Source organism: Bombus fervidus, chromosome 13 (genome assembly GCF_041682495.2).
Source record: "Bombus fervidus isolate BK054 chromosome 13, iyBomFerv1, whole genome shotgun sequence".
Lineage (NCBI taxonomy): Eukaryota > Metazoa > Arthropoda > Insecta > Hymenoptera > Apidae > Bombus > Bombus fervidus.
This window is the reverse complement of record NC_091529.1, coordinates 5,479,219-5,497,312: the sequence shown is the minus strand read 5'-3', so window position 1 is coordinate 5,497,312 and position 18,094 is coordinate 5,479,219. Positions and strand designations below refer to the sequence as shown.

General features: G+C 44.0%; 1 protein-coding gene across 1 annotated transcript in view; it reads right to left on the bottom strand.

Annotated features, from left to right (window-relative positions):
• LOC139993431 (uncharacterized) overlaps positions 1-17,648 on the bottom strand; it is an 88,935-nt gene extending 71,287 nt beyond the window's left edge. Inside the window, exons 1-2 of the mRNA XM_072015153.1 lie at positions 17,285-17,648; positions 12,119-12,770 (exon numbers count right to left, since the gene is read on the bottom strand). Of these exons, the coding sequence (XP_071871254.1) occupies positions 12,119-12,191 (73 nt within the window). The 5' untranslated portion in view covers positions 12,192-12,770; positions 17,285-17,648. The remainder of the gene's footprint in view (positions 1-12,118; positions 12,771-17,284) is intronic.
• Positions 17,649-18,094: the final 446 nt, after the last annotated feature.

Here is an 18,094-nt window from a genome sequence, read left to right as displayed (position 1 = left end):
TGTGTTGGTCATTCCCAGCGGGGTTTCCGCGGTAATACAGAGGTGTGTATATACATCTATACATATGTATACATATATGCGCGCACTATATGAACACATACACGAGTAGTCACAGAAAAGCTATGCGTACGGCTGCCGTGAAACGATATAACCCCAACGTTCCACTCGTGCCAATGAGCCTTTCCGCTTTTTGTTCCTTTTCGTCCTGGCGAAACCCTGGTGTATCTATTTTTCGCCCGTTATTGATATTCCTCGCTGGCCCCTTTCCATTGTTCGCATTCCTCAATTTACGATTCTGCCGAGGGATAATTTTTACGATAACAGCGCATCAGCAACAATACCAACTATTCGCCCTCTCTTCTCCTCGTTTACCCTCTCTTCTCTTATTGAACTCTCTCTTCTCCTTTTTCATGCTTTCTTTTGGCCTTCGTCATACTATATTTTCGTTTTTTATATTTTTTTTTTTTTTTTTTGAGAAATCGTAACTGAACTTGTGTGAAATCGAATGAGAAGGCTTTTGTATCCCAGACGATATTCCGTGTCCGTGCGTTCGCACCAGCCTCAGCCACGAGCGCATACAGCGCGATGACTGAAAGGGATGACACGACGTATACCGGATAACGGTAGGTGAAAATTCGTGACAACGAAAGAATATCCGATAGATAGCGCCGGGTTCACGTCATGCGTGAAAGCGTATCGCGCGGAAACAGCTGTTCCGACACAGGAACACGCTCACTCTTTCCCTCGTCACACCCTCGCCAACACGGGGCTTTCCGTCTCGTTCTGGCTGACGTACTCGTTAGCACGTCCCAGCTGGGTCAAAGGTGGCCGATAGTGGCCAGGTCGCATGGTTGCGTGGCTCACGATGCGCCATTGCTGCAAGGTAACCGGTGTTGTAGCCTGTCGTGGCTCACGATGTTTCGTGCATTCGGATAATATAGAGGAGTCGTGGGTCACGGTTCTTAACTATGGCGGAATTGCTACGATCACGGCGGTAGGTTGTAACTGGCCAGGGTAATCCACGGTTAGGCTGTTCACATGGACCACAGATGAATTAAGGGTGGGTCGTATGGTGACGTAGATCACGGTGTTACGTTGTAACTGGACGTTTACACAAATCAAAATCTAGGATAACGTAGGGTTGTTCGAGTCGGAAGGATGTTTGAGTCTAATTAAGTAGTTTGTCATGTAAATCGATAAATTTCGCTATGAACAACTTTCAAGCTATCATCTACGTTTGGAAACGAACTATTTGAGTATTATTAGTACTATTATTAGTGACGCGATAAACTCGATATATATCGAGTATTTATGTTAACAACTCATCTTGCTAATTTATATAGCTCTACCATAGGATCATTGATATTGTTTTTGATATGATTTTCTTGCTGGGAATAAAGTACACGATATATTCTCAATTTTCTCTTCAACAAATTTGATTATTTTCGCTAAAGTTCAAGATTGGATTTAAAAACGTTGAATCTTAGGTGACTGAAATAATTACACCTTACGGTAAATTTCTATAGATACAATCTGAACTGGCTCACACTGCGGTATCATGTGCAATTGTATTTGCTATCGAACGCAATTAATTAAAACGATATCAGCATCGTGTTTGTCACGGTGGAAATTGTTCGAAAGCTGTTCGACGCGGATTTGTTGTTCGACACCGGTTTGCCATCGAAATAATTGCAATCAATCTCGATTTTCAATTCGTGTCAGTCTTATCCCCCGCAGGAAGAATCAGTAAATGATGTAAAAGTATCGTCCCTTGAATTTGGTTTAACCATTCGAGCCGCTTAACGATTTCGCGTTCATCATTGTCATCGAGGACATTTGCTTAGCGCTAGCATTAGACGGCTAATAAAACGAGGAAAGAAGTGGCTCGAAGGAAGGCAGGTTGAAAGATCGTCGCGAGCAGAGTGTGATCCATCAAAATCAAAAAAGTGCTGCCACGACGAAGACACGTTTTACTCTCTCGTGGCACTCCACAGGTACTTCGTTATTTTTAGAGATCACCCGTTGCTTTTTTTCTTTGTGCGCGTCTGGCGATAAAGTTTGCTTCATTAACTTTGTATATATAAATTCTTTTGGAGAACGTTAAGAAGAGACATCAAGAGGCGCAGGAAATGAAGAGAAATACGAACAAACGAAGGAAGAGACGCTGATAATGAAAAAGGGAGCGAAAGGCACAAAAGACGGATTTCGCAAGTTTACGATCGTTGAAAATGTCCAAACATATTCTGTTTGCGCAAACACGCCTCTCAGCTTTCCTTGAATAAATATCTGACGAAGAGAAGCAGGTTACGCGCTAAGATTAATACCTAAATAGTATTTTCAGCGGTGACATATACGAAGCGTAAAGAGATTAGGATCGTTCGTCTCACATAATACAACGTTCCCGTTTTTACCAATTTTCTGTTAGTAAGTTGATAGTAGGCTGGCGATAGAACGCGTTAAGCGGATAACTTGATCGCCGCGAATAGTTACAATAGCAGAAAGATTATTAGAATCTCGTCTTTTTATTTTGCTCTTAATTGCATTTTATGCGCACACAGGCGGGCCTTCAGTTTTCGCGCGAGGCAGTTCGCGGAAAGCGATGAATGAACGGATTTATGATAACATCGGTAGACCGCTTAATTTCTTTCGCAGCCGGTAAATGAGCCATTCGTCAAAGGACGCGAAAGGATTCAAAGACAGCCGTTGATTATTTCGCTGGAAATTCGTACAAAACCATTTAGAAAAAAACCGGCCGGTATTGTGAGTCCTGATCTTCCACCGTGAACACGAACCACTGTCAAACTTATTACTCCTCTAAACGAGATAACGGCAAAGCGAAAAATATTCGAAGAGCGTACACTCGGCGATCCTCGTTCGCTGTTCACAGCGAACCGTAAAAATTTTCGTCCAACAACGATGATGAAACTTATTTCGAAAAACGACGCGTACTCTTGAGAAACGAATTGCAAAACGCGACATGGACAGAGAACGCCGGGATTATTTCGTTGCACGTTAGAAAGAGCGTTTCGCGAATGCGAGTGTTGCTCGAACGACAAAGCGTTCCTCATTAAATTACTTTTCTATTTGCGGAATGTCGTTCTCAAATATTAATTACGCTATTCGGCCGTTGAAAGTTCTCGACAAAGGACGGCCTAGTAATCGGAGAGACGTTTTAGCAAATGAAACCGAGGGGTTTGGGCGAGAGAGTGGAGAAAACTGACAGTTAAAGCGGCGACGAGTTCGCTGTCTCGATTAGTACCAGCCATTATAAACGGGACATCCGGGAACGTTGAAAGGAAGAAAGAGAAGCGCGGGCGACGGGAGTACCGGTGAAAATCAGTTTAAGCCGGCGAAGAGAATGCGAGGGCCGCGCCGCGCGAAGAGAGGACAGAATAATGGATGGTAGGCCCGTAGTGTCACGTGCAGCATGCCGAAACCGCGCCGTCCACACACTCTCCATGGTGTTAATCAAACGGCGTATGAGGTAACCTGCTGGAAAGGCATTTACGTTGCTGGAAGCTGACTCGTTGAAAAGCCAGCGTTTGCAAAGGAACATGTATAGAAGGTACTTTGCTTAACTCGTTTTGCTATTTCGGCTTCCTGTGAATGAGCTCCGTTCGTTCGTTTGGTTGGTATAATATTCTGTACCGCTAGAAATAATCGAGACTGAAAATTCCTATGGTATGATTTTTCTATCGATATAAAAATATCGAAAATTTTTCAAAATCCTGCTTATATTTTCGTGGTACTACTACGAGTACTGAGCATCTTCCTTATCGTTTCGCATCGAAACGATTCGATAGATAACACGTTTCAATATCCACGAACAGGGATTGAGTCAGCACTTAAGGGAAAAAATGCCATTCAGGATCAGCCACGCATCCATTCCCTTTTCTCGGTGGCTCATTCATCATTACAGCACATCTTGTTCGCATTTCACAGTGAAAGCGTCTTTGTGCTAGCTTTCCACGATACCTGATCGATATTTTTCAATAAATCCACGCATCGCATCGCATCAGCCACGTTTCAGACGACTCACGTTTCAATCATGTCCTGGACACTGATGTCTCGACTGTAAAGGATGCTACAGCTTCGACAGCGAGTTTCGGCACACGTGGCACATTGTATTTCCTTCAACAGACCGTCCATCAAAGCGTTAAGAGACGGCATACGTGCGGCGAACACGATGGGAATTATTTTCCATACACGAGAGAACAGTCTCTACTAGTAACGAGGCGAGAGAGCTCCCGATTCTGTAATTCGGAGGCCCGATCATCTGTAATCCTCGACCACCGTTCTCCCGAATTCGAGACTCGATTATCACACGCGAGATATTATGCTAGTCTCCGCTGACAGATCTCCGTTGGCACTCAATCAAACCGCGAAACGGATTGATGGAGTTCTCGTTGCCCGACCATTCCTCGTCCCTGCCCCTCTATTACGGCCAATATGGCACGCGGTTTAAAGATACCCCGATGGAATTCCATTATCGATTCGATCAACCTAGACGGTTGTAAGGCCGATTATCGATTCGTTGTGTCTGCACAATTAGAAACGTGCATTGATATTTGCATCGATTGGATCCATGTTCATTAAGGCACTCTTATTTGCTTCGACGAATTACATGCTTTACGTGCTTGTAAAGTTTAGCATCACCTTTACGAGACATTCTGTGTTTAACGTATGTCATGTTTCACTCACCATTTTCGTGATTTTCAAATTGCAGAGTATTCGTGCGAATTTTATTATCGAGGCAGTTGTATCTCGAAGCATCGATAAAACTTTTTACGCCATGCAACGAATTTATTCTAAGCTAGAAGAGACGTGATCGTGAGTCTGAAAACGTGGTTGTTGGCTCCGAGCGCCTGTAAAAAGGCAGCCGAACGAACAAGACGAATGTATAAATAAAAACACAAGGAGTAGAATAAGCGCAGGTGGAAGAGTTAGGAGTTCCCGGAGCGACACGACGAATACGCCGACGTCGTCGATGAGAGACCAATCGACGATGAAACGCGAACGCCGAGACGCGACGTCTCAGAAAATTTCCACGGCACCGGTTTCCCGTTTATCTCCACGAGTGGCGTTTTATCAGGATATTTTGTAGAAAACGGCGGAGAAAGAGGTAAAAAGAATGACTCGTACACAAGGCAGACTTCTTTGCTCCATTTTCTATGCGACATAGTCGAGATAAAGCCAAGAATACAATTACTTAGGTTCCATAGAAAAAAGAGAAAATTTTGTTCCCAGCCATGACTCTAATTTGAAAACATCATTTTATTCGTCTCCTGAGTGTGGAACACGATTCGTAGACAGTTCAGAGAAAGAACTTATTGCTTTTACCACCCGTGCAGCCGTGGCTCCGTATTTTCCCTGAAATTAATGGTCGATGTAGCTTCGAGCGTAACTCGTGTATAGCCGCGCCGACCGGGCAATTACCTCGAAGTAACCCGCGTAACGCTTCTAATTAATTAGCCCAGCCCGTTCTCGCGAGAAGGAATATACTTCCGCGTTTCAGAGATTATTTTGTTCATGGGTGCTATCGGCCACGGGGGAAGCGCACTCGGCAAAGATTCCTCCACGGAGTAACGCGAAATTAAGGTACCGAGACGAAGAAAGTTCAAAGCTTTCCGCTAGTTTTACTACCGAGGATGATGAATATTATTTTTGGAAATATTTCGTGCTCGCGAGTAGCTTATATCCATCGATACTTCAGAGTGCGCGAGCTACTTCGAAATTAACATTAAACCACTCGTAACAACGGATAGAAAGCCGAGAACGTATGATTAAATGAACTCGTAAATTCAGTAATGAAATATTGAAAGCATCGCACGGCTGTTTCTTTACAAAGTATTTACAGTGAGTATTTACAGTATTTTGGAATATATCGTGGAATAAAAGGAGCAACGTTTCACGCAGAATCATTGTTGCGTCGTGACTATGAACGAGACCGTAACGAACATATCGTATCTCTACAGAGGGATATAATTTTCATCTGTTTTGTTTCACGTGGAAAATAAGTGCATACTTGTTAACTGACGTGAATGGTGAAATTCTGCTCTGCCTGCACGAGCAACTTTCGTCGGCTGTTTAGCTGTTCTTGGTGCTCCCCTTTGTTCCCGACTAATAGCCACTCGTACCAAAATAATTTTCGAAACTCGATACCGCGGATTGAGAACTACCGGCTTCCGGAACAATTCCAATCATGGCTACTTCTAATGACCTGATTATTGTTTCACGTGTATTGGTTTTTAATCACAACGGGCTGGGATGCATCTCTGGGTTTATCCAGAAATAATCCAGGAACGTAGGACAGGCATCGATTCGTCGTTTATTTTCCGTTTGCCTTTTCAGAAATAATCCTTAACTCTGACTGAGCTTTTCGCTCGAAACATCGAACCGATGTACTGTTTCTACGATTGCCAGATGAAAAGCGCATCGCTGAAAGAAAATGCGGTTATGCCGAAGTTTGTTCGTTATCGATCAACGAATTGCACCAGCATATAAGTCTAGCTTTCGCGTTGTATTTGTCGTGGTAAAATAAACATTGTTGCGTTTCAAATTGTTTTAGTTGCTGGAATGATTCGTTGTAGCGTTCCTCATGATACGTCAATATTTGCTCGATTGTCGGATGAAGTATGGATCAAACACTTAATGCTTGATAAACGTTCGACTAACCGTTCCTGCAATGTTCCGCTATTGGAGTATTTTAGCTGAAAGTAAAACAATTTTAGTTACAATTTTTACCATCTCCAATTTATTGCCGTACTTTGTTCTCTTGTTTCGGATAATATCGTCATTGGGGGAGATTACGAAGCTATTTCTATCGAAATCATTAAAAATACCGGAGAAAGAATTATGCGTCGATAACTAGATTGGTCACAACATCCATCGTACGCATTATCGGGATGGCGGAACCGAACGATCCCAGATAACAGTGGCGTAGAGCGATTATAAAAATCCGTAGCCGCTTTATCGAGACCGCGTGGATGGATCGTGGAGTCGTTTCGGGCAGGAATCGCGGCGATCTGACCCCATTGTCGCGCGATAATGAAGCCGCGACGAGTACTCGCTTATCGGTGGGAGCGGTCAGGTTATCTGGCCAACGCCGAAGCGCGGCTTCGACGACCCCGCGATCGCTATTTCCGCGAGCCGTCCCAATGTAGCAACCTAGTCGGACCAGACCTAATTTGTTACACGACCGCTCAGCTCCACCCACCACTTAATCGGTCTCTGACGACCGAGACAGCTGTCGCGAATTAATTTGCCTTGCAGGTGTCAGACGCAGGACTGCCATCGCGTTGTCGAGCTAATCTCGACGATTCGACGACTTCCGGCATAGGCTGTAAATTACATTCGCTTTATTTTCTTTGGAATCTTTTTAGCTTTCGAGAAAAATTCAGAAGGATTTGTGCCAGCGGTGGTCAGACTGTATCTCGTGAATCCCATACGACCTTTCCATGCAATTGCTTTCTATAAATTTGACACGTATTATATAAATACGTCATAAAATATATCATATTCATATCGTATAAATATGTCATAATCTTTATCGACGAACTCTAAAGACTTCTAAAGACGAAGCAGTGAAATAATTCAGTAGCTTATTTTATTTTAGCAAAGTTAGAAGATGTATTAGAATATACAATAGAAGTTCATTGGACAAATCAGGAACGCAAGGGAAAGATTCCATAATTGCCAAAAAAAGTGCTGTCATTGTACCATAAGTATCTCATCAAACGTAGCTAAACTGTACATGTACTGTAGGAACTCGTAGGTGAAAAGGAATCAGCGTGTGATAGAATATAAAGCAAACGACAGTCTTAAAATACAAAACTTGATAGTAGAAATTCATCAAAAACTAATAACAGTCGATATTTTTTAGTGCGCGAGGAATTTGCGACACGAGCTCTATTTCGAAGTTAAGTTTGTTTTATATAACAGGGAATAGTTTAATCCGAAGAGGAGTAACCCGAGATGTCGGATATGACGACAGAAGGTCCCGCCGGTGCTCGAAGAGTAATCAGTCGATGCTCGTACACCGCTAAACGTTTCACGAACAATATCTGAACTGTTAATAATCGAACAATGAGCCAAAGAGCTACAGGCAATCATGGAGGGTCGTTAATTTCAAACTGAGCGCGATACTCTAACGAGCTCGTCAAGATCGCTTTGTTAAAGCATAACTTATATTCGTTAGAAGTTGAGTAATTAATATTATATAGTATCGGGAACAATGGCTCGTTGAAAGTTCGAAATTCCTGTCACTTTGATATTGTTTGTCGGCTTGCATACCGATCACCGGAAACTGTGTCATCTGTATCGCTATATTCTGCCACGTTTTCTCTGCATATTCAACGGATAATTATTATAATTGATGTTGCCCGAGAGCTTTCCCATCGCGTGCCAGCTCAAAGGTATTTGAATTGTGATTTGCCTTTGATTAAATTGCTTTTAATTTAATTGGCTGCTCCCGAAACATAATTTCCTAATTCAGATCATTGGTACCGTTCTTTCGGATAGAAAACAACGATTGCACATTAAAAGGTGTTGGACTCGTTGAAATTCGGCGAATGGCTTGTTTGGGAGGGCGATACGCGCGTAAATTTCGACCTTGGCAAGCTGAGATTCGGGTGGGACGGCAATGCTTGTGGTCGTAGAGGAATGCACCGAGAAACCCTTAGAACGCCGTTTACAACGATCTCGTGCAATTACCATCGCGTTGGCCCCTGCTCTCTCGAGGAGATCAGTCGACTGACAGGCGTTTCGCTTTGGTAATTCGCCCGAACCGTTTCGTATGCCAAAGAATGTCATTAAAGGCGTTGCTAAAGGCTCCGAGCCAGCGTTAACATCCTGGGAATTTTCTTGACCAGCCTCTACGATAAAGGCATTTCCCTTCGGAGAACGGGAAAAAAGTATTAAAAGCTTCCGTCGTTAACGTTCGCTAGGAACGACGTGCTCTCAAACACACCGGAAATCCCTTTGAGCTTCGCGGACCTTTTACATCGCGTATCTTTGTTTCGAACGAAAGCCGAGTATCGTCGACTGTCAATATTAATCCGGAGCCGCTCTCGGTCCGTTGCACTTCGGCGATATAACACAGGAAGTGCACAATGTAAACTCATATTTCGTAATGCACGATGCAACGTACATAAATCTTTGCCATCCGTAGATAAATTATACGCTAATGCATCGGAATGGTCGGACGTCTTACGGCCGGACGTTTCTTTGGCCGAGTACCAAAAGTGCGCTGCACTTTCGAGTGGCCGGCAAATATCGCGTTAGCAACCGCAATTCAAATGTCACCGGGTAATTCTTCGACCGATGCCAGCAATTGGATTAATTAATTACAGTTCCGCGTCCCACTCGCATCATTCGAGACACACGAGAGAATATCTTTCTCTTGAAAGTATCGAAAACGCATCTTTGACTGATGGTTTCAGTTTCTTAGTATTTTGTATATACACAGGTTCACGAAAATGTATCAAGACTTGTGGAAACGTTTCTAGCATTTATACGAAACATTTGGACATTTCATTGGCACTCTTACGAGACTATGATTATATTGGAAAGGTTATATCGTAGAGTTATATCGACAGATTTATATGTTGTTAAATATCGCGTAGTTTCTATGTACATTTTCAGATCGCCTTCACATTCCAGCAGTATAATCGTAACAGTCGTGTCTCATTACAGCGCTAATGAAATTTGAAAACGTTTTGTACGATAAATACAATGTGGACATAAATGTTTGCCATGGAAAGTGTTCAGACTTTCGGGAGCCAGTATGTCTCTCGGTGAAAATTCACGAATTCTCTTCCACTAACTTTATCAACTCTACACGTCGTTGTTTCGACTCGAGACAATTTCCAACAAAATAAATGCAGACTCGTGTCCAAATATTGACAGAAGTCAATTATTTGCACGAAGGGGAGCAGCCTCCCATAAGTTATTCGTACTCGGCGCCTATTTGTCCAATTAGGAGAAGGAGTATTTATCGGGGCGCGAAACTCCCAGACAGCTACAAAACGCTAGACCACTCGGCGATTTTCTAATTGTTCTATGTACATTCGTCTCGGCGAGCTTTTACGATTCTAGTTCAGACGAGCGAAGAATCTGTAGTTTATGAATTGTTTGGCTAGCGAAATTCAACCTCATATAAAAATATTTAATTAGCTATTTCGATTTTGACTGGAAATACGACCGTTATCTCGACTCCGGTATCAACGCGATTCGATAAAATAAGCGAATTCTCTCTGTTGTTCGCGGAATTCGAGCCGAGCAATTTTCGCACTGCCGATCGTTTCTGCTTGAACCGGATCATTTAACGATGTAATCAGGGACAATTAATTACTTGAAGGATTTTCAACTATCGGGCAATTCGTTTTGTAAATTTGACGAGTATGCTATCGATAGACGCGATGAAATACTCGTTTCCTCTTCTAATTGCCATTGCTTCTGCGAATTTCGGCCAATCATTGTCATTTCAAGCATACACGTTATTGCTTTCTCTCTACATTTTTCTTTCTTTCGCCCCTTCGTAGATATATGAAAAGACTTAGCAAAATAGACAAAATATTGAATTTCTAATTTTTCACAGAAACTGTATGGATTTAAGACGACGCATTTTCTGTGGATATGAGTGATTTCACGTAAAATATATCGATAAAAAGCTTGCCGCTCTTGTACTTTATATTTCTCTATATACGTATCTTTCGTTTCGATCTTTTTAGTACACGCCTTATGTTGTTATCGTAGCAAGTAAACAAACAGATAATCGATAATTGCAATTTTATATTATTCCATCGTATTAGATCTGGTAACGTTTCCATGCTGGAAAGGGAAACGAATGGTTTAGGAGAAGAGAAGCGTGAAAGAAGTTGGCGCATTCCCATACACTCGCGGGGACTACGAGAAAGTTTGAAGACAAATAGCGTTTGTCACGCGTGTGAAGTGTGATTACGTGCTCCCGATCGGCTGAACGGGGGCCGTGTGATCCGCGTACAAGTAAAATGTAAAACAATTTCCGACACTTTGATGCATGTGCGTACACTTTCCTCGTGAATATCATCGGATGTTACGTTCTCCTTTGAGACCGGCTCGATTATGTTCCTCTCTCCGCTGACTGTATAAATATTTAAGATCTTCTGTATCCGAATTTTCGTCCATATCCTACATCCGCGTGAATTTCAACGAAACGTTCTACAGTTATATCGAACAGTTTCAAAATTAGGGAAAAGTCGGGCGATTCAAGTTTGGTGTCTCTTTCCCAAGTACGATCAAACGTGGACAGCGGAACTTTTTTGATGCGATTTACATTTTCCCCGATGAGCCGCCGCGTCAAACGCATTTAGTCGCGGTGCTGCGCAAAGAAAAAAACACGGACGATGGAAAAACAAGTAAACGCAAAGAGATTTTAGCCTTATTCCGGCTGACGGGAACGCGCGGGAAATTCGAGCTCGAATTCGCAAACAAAGGGAAAACAAGTTATCCGGCAAATGGACGAGCGATCCGTTGATTGAAAATTTCCAGCCACCTCCCTTTCGGTAGCCAGCCTCCGACCTCGCGGATATAAACGGATTAAGCTCTATCAAAGCAAAATACGTCGAGAAAACAGAGGAGAATCATTGGACCATAGGCGTGGCTGTGTTCGAGAACGAGTCCCGCGATGATTCCATATGTGTCCGAACTCCCGATCTTTTGATACTCGACACGACATTCGACGCTACACTCTCCAGGATCAAATCGGCGCAACAGTATCATCCTGTCAGAATACGATGACAGTTTACAACGTTTTGTAACTTTGTTGGTGTCGACTCGTTTTACAACTGATTCTATTCCTAAATCCTTTTTAAAACATTCAACGAATGTGTTAATTTAACATGAAACATTGCATTAGCTACGATTCTGTATGCTAACGAATAATTTTCACACAATGCCTATCTTTATTACGAAGCTTTGCATACGTAATGGACACGAATTATTGAAAATAATTGGATACACGATCCGCTAATATTAAATTGTACATGATTTTGATATAATCCAATATTTGCGTTCAGATTGATTGGCGAGTCAGTCGTCGCAAAAGAAAAATTGCAAGCGCAAATAAAATGACACTTACCCTTAGAAGCAGGCAGAGAAGAGGGCGAGAAGCGCGAAGCGCGCCGCAGAGACGTCGCGATGCACACTAGCATAATTCCACTTTGACACTGGCAAGTCACTAGCACGCGCGATCACCAAGATCAATCGTCCCCGGATCGGCAGCACGACGAGCCATCGCCGTTACCGCTCTAGTAACGATTGGCCAGTTCGATCGGCATGATTGCTACACGACAATCGCGCGCGATAACCCGGCCGGGTTTGCCGGATCGATTCAACGAGCCAGTCGAACGTCAGTCACGGTGCTGCTCCGAGCAGAAACACTCGATGGAAGAGCGTCAAGCATCGTCTACTTTCGCCCAACTATGCAGAGATTAAACGTTGGCGCGCCTTTGCCCACGATTTTCATCGTACCGCGCGATCCACATCGATCTCTGCTGAATCTACCTTGGTACACCCTTTCGTTTATCAGATTCCCGTCCACCGTGCGACTGAATTTCAGCCGAACCAGTCGAAGGTCACGGATCTTCGACGCATCTGTTGGTCTTCGCTGCCTGAATTGGTAGAAGACTGCTTAACCCAGATATTTCCTTTTTCCCTTGGTCTTTCCGGTAGATTCGTCGAATTCCTGGGATGATTGCCGCGGATATGTCGTGGTTGTTCCCGGCATCCGCCTGTGGGATAAAGAATTCGGTGATTTTGGCAAACTACCGATCCTAACGATTAATTGCGTCAGGACGGAAAAATTGCCTGGCAGACTGGGTCACACTGGATGGATGTTCTTTGTGAACTTTTTGAGATGAGGATGTATATTGGCTCGTGAAAGTACTTGAACGTGTAACATAGAACATTTCTACGTTGATATTATACGTGTTACGATACATTTAGAAATATTATACGTTGACACTAAGACGAGACACGTTAAATCGGTAAAGTTTGAAACAAATTGCGAACAGATATTTAGCAGAGGATTAGTATATAGCATGAATAGCCATCTTAAGCATACAACGAGTGTTAAATATCATCTCACTGAATATTTAGGTTTATTAATATAATATTGACTGTTTAAATAATTTTCTTTCAAACTTTATCGGCATAATCTTGATAACGGAGTCTCTGAAACAGTGTAGCTGAAATTTCAAAATGTTTCGTGTAACATACAGGTTATTGACAGGATTGATTAAAGTAATATGATTTTGCTTATCGAGAGAGGGGAAAAGAGTGGTGGAGGAGCAGGGGTGGAAAATATTGAATGAAATTCGTTGTTTCCCATTGCGAGGTTCCCGAAATTGTTCCACGAAGGGAAAAATGCGGGAAGATAAATCGGCGACATGTACATGGCGCAGAGAGGTGGGGGAAAAATGGAGGTGATAGGGGCGGTTCGATCGGTTTAATCGTTAATTCGCGGCGTATCCGCTGTTCCTCCGAATTTTCGGCCACGGCGAACGAGTACCGTGTACATTGTTAATTGCCAGCGACCGCTAATTGAAGTTCGCGCGCGTGCGCCAACGCGTCGAGGGAATTCTGGCATCGAAGTTCGTAGATACGTTTGTCGGGAAAGAACGGTAAATTATTGAAACATTCCGTTGCTACATTAATCAAAATCTCGTATATACGTAAATTGGAAAGATCAGCGCAACCTATCGTAATTCCGCTCTAAACATAGCCAATTTCTCGTTGAACGAGCAGCTACTTCATTGCACCACTAAAGTAGGCTAATGCATTTCTAAAGCCACAAGCGGTTTATTTTATTTGCCCTCGTTTCTTCGAGCATCGATCCATCGAGGAAGCGATCTCGTGCTGAGAATTCCATCGGTCCCACCATTATCTCGGCTTTTCGAATTTGCGCGGTAATCTCGCCAGATACGAGGACCATCCTGCCATCCCAGAAATGATTAGCAACGATCGTTAAGGTTCTCATGGTATTCATAAATCGGTCCGGTTTATCGCTGCGCCGCGTTCAGCTCACTTTGTTCAGCCTCTGGTATCCACCTCGTAACGGCGACTTAATGAAGCCGTAAAACGCTGGCGAAGTACGCAACTCCCCCGCTCCGCCTGCCACGGTTTTATGGTTTTGATCGCTGATCGTTTGAGGAGCGATGCTTCGACCGGTATCGCTTCAGAACTAGGAAACTGGGAACGTTCTAAGGGTCGTCCCAGAAGTTTAATGGTCCTTGGTGGGCTTTGAAAGCACCACAGTGTCGGATTTACCTGGACAAATGATTGACTTAGCCTGGTTTTCTTTTCTAATACGCGATAACAAAGCTTCTTCGTACTCCTAAGGTACCTAATATCCTTTTCTACGAAGAAAATTCGACTTCTAAGAACTGATCGTAGGGGTAACTCGAAAGATATTGATTTTTCGAAAGGAATTTTCACACGCTATCGTAGACAGAAAAAGAAGATATCTAAGCTTCTTCCCGATATCTCTCACTGTTCTCGGGGTATGTAACAAAGAAAGAGAAAATTTTGCGTCTTCTTCAAAGGATGATTTCGACCCCTAAAATCACCAATAAAAGATACGTATACGTTACAGATCACCTATTCCACTTGCATGCAAGATTCGTAATTTTTTTCAAATTCCTAGCTTCCTTGTGAAATTCTTCTTTAGCAAGATCGAGATGGATCAGACACGAAGGCGAAACGAAATCGACGCTGTCCATCTTCGAGAATCGTGGAAGTAGGTGGTTCCCAAGGGTGCAAATCGAAGGAGGAACAGCGGGTGAGAGATATGTCGGAGGAATGCACGCGTGTGCGCCGCGCACGGTCGATGCCCAGCCGTGTATGGCTGCGCATTAAAATGTGACAGAAGAGAATCAAAATTCAGACCGTAGCGAAATACCGGTGGCCTGCTAGGGTTCTTTCGTTCGCAGAATTCAGCCTCGTGACGTCAGAGATCGGCAGCGATCCTCGGCGATCATCACGATATCGGTAACAAAGATCGTCACTGCGTTTGCCATGCAAATAACGCGTATACATATTTATGCCGCGACGCCGTTGATATTCCTTTGATAGCGATTCCATCGACTCGTCTCGTCTTTTTTCCAATTACGACCTCTTTATCTTATCCATTTCCAAGACTGATTCTGTAGGTCACGGATGTGCTTTCTAAATAGGGATTCGCAGCAATTTTCTTTTCAAATTCTTTCGACGCAGGTTTTGAACTAGGCGGCGAATTTATCGGCGAAATGCAAAGCGTGTGTTTCTAGAAATAAAAGCAGACAGGTTATCGTGTCGTTTGATTTGTCATGACGCGTCACTTGCACGCGAGAAAACCCGTGTGACGACTTTGATGGTCAAACTCCGGAAACGAATGTATCCAAGGATCGATCGAAACGCTTATCTCGCGATCTCTTTTTACGAATTGCGGCTGAACGTCGACGAAAAATCGCGTAAACGTTTGTCATATGTGACGTCTCGCGCCCACGCGTTTCTAACGACGAAAATCGGTTTCCTGGGCGAAGTCGATAATCGAACGATACTGCTCTCGCGGATGATCGTCTTTGATGATGCGAAGCTCGCGTTAAAACGTGAAACGAATCGCAGTGAGTACGGTGTTTCTCTCTCGGAACAACGCGTATTATGCCTGACGTCGACCATCGATTTTCTCTCGATTTCAACAATCGAGGCCTTGATACTGACGTAAGGTACAACGTTACGGAAGATGAAAAGTCGAAGTGTCTATAGCGAGTAGCTTAGCTGTGACTGTCGTACTTTTATTCTTTATCCGTTCCTATTTCGCGAATTGCCGAGTGCATTCTTCTTCTAGAAGCGAAAGCTTGGAATGAATAGTAATAGGAATAGAATTGCTACAATTGGAGCTTCCGCTACTCGTTAATGTTTCTGGCACTTACGTTCGTTTCCTTGACGAAAACACGAGTCACCATGAATCACTTACTCCGAGGACGGCTCTTCATCAACTTCTCATCCTCCAATCACTCCACTTTACACAAAGTGCCATCCATAATCAGCGACGTAATTCCACTATACAGTCACTTGTATATCGATATAATATACATGAAAAAGGAGCACAGCTTCGTGATCGTCTAAACAATGTTATATTTTAATGAAACAACATTCTTCTTTTTGAAAGGAATATCCTTCACATCCTAAATGGAAATATTTTTCGATCTTTTTCAGAGATTGAAAGGTATAAAGAGTCTCATTCCGCGGAAATTTTTCCATAAATATAGTCTGCCGGGTATAGAGATATTTTGTTCGTGGCCGAGACGATTTAATTAGGCCGCGTGTACGTCGGTCTCGCAGCTGGCGAAGGGTTAACGCACGAAACTCACCTCTGGCCGCCGCGAGGGTTGCGCGTTTTCACGTAACACGGAGGATGGTGCGAACCGAAATGACGCGTCCTCTCTCGTTTCGTCTCTGTCCCTCGGCACTCGAGATTGATACGGGCCGACGGATCACGAGATTAAAAGTCCTCGGCAAGAAAGTTGGACTCGTTGCGAACTACCCTCTATCCGGCTGCCTTTATTAAACTTGCTCGCCTGTACTTCGGGACGTAAACGAGGTTCAAACGTTTTTGAAACGTGACTCTACCGTAGCTTAAATTTAGATTGAACAAGCGGTTTCGCTTTGTATTCGTACGACCAGAATCTTTCACCGGTCCACCGATCTCTTTCCACCCCTTTTCGACAATGTTTCGCGATCTTTGAATCGTTTTCTCTCGCTGACTCGTTGATGGCTGGCTCTTTAATTAGCCTCCTATTAATGCAGACGAATAAATATTTAGAGATGAATTTCTCTTGCGACTCGTTCAGCTTTTTTCAACGACGTTTTACCGTTTGCGTTTACGTAAAGAAAGACGAAAGAAAGATTGCAGGTATGAAGCGTCTCTAACAATTATTCTATTAAAAGAAAGTATAAAGTCAAAGCTTTGGAGAAATGATCGCAACATGCTCAGGTATTCCTACCGCGAACGATGCAACCACAAACTTGCCGAGATTTTCCGGTGAAGCCTAGTGCAACCGCGAAAGATACTTCACCCTACGTTTCCCTACCGCAACACCAACAGATCCATCCAACCTCACATCCACGGTTCGTCATCAATCAATCAATCCTTCTCTTCACTACCTATCGCTACGAATTCTCTGTTTGCCCAGCCGCGTCACCGAAATCCCCCTTCAAACCGATCAAACAACCCATCCACAAACACGGAACAATAACTGCGTACCGATAGTACTGGAGTCTTCGTGGTAGAATTTCTGGATCGGATGATCGATATTCTGAAAAGCGTAGATGGTGGCAGACAACGCTTGCAGTTGCCTTTTTGTGACTGACAGCCGCGTGTAATAGGAAGCGATCGTGGTTCAGAAGCGACGAGGCGCGGCGTTGGAAAAATTGCCACGGTCCGGCACACAACGGGAGTGAAATTTCTCGTGGACGATTCTCCCGAACGATCCTAGGGACGGGACGACGTAGGGCGCGAGCAGGGACACGCACTTCGGCACACGCATTTATTTCCGTCGACGGAAACGTGACACCCGGTGGAAACGCTCGCCCAGCCACGGAACCGTCGTCGTTCTCATTGAAGAGTCGCCGGCGGACTGCGAGCCTCCGACTGGATGGGAGCGGTGGAGCCGGCGCGAGACGCGAGGGGCGGCGAGACACGGAGAGAGAGAAAGGGAGAGAGAGAGAGCGCACGTCGAGAGAGAGGGAAGAGGCTCGATTGAACGCTGGACGAGAAGCGGGGGGCGGCGTGGGAGGGCGTTTGGATGAACAGAACGTCGACGATGGGTCCGAACCCGAGAGACGGAGAGAGTCGAGAACCGAGACGACGAAGGGACGGGATGAGTAGTGATGGGCATTCGATCCTCTGTGTCGCGAGTTTTCGAGCGATTTAGTCGTACAGAGGTTACAGTCGCTTCGAATTTAAGGGTGTCGAACGCCGAGAGCTTGTGAAGTTTGAACTCTATCGTCGAGTTGTGGAGAAAACCCTTTTTCACCCGATAAAGGCACGTACTGACAAATGTTGTGACTAGGA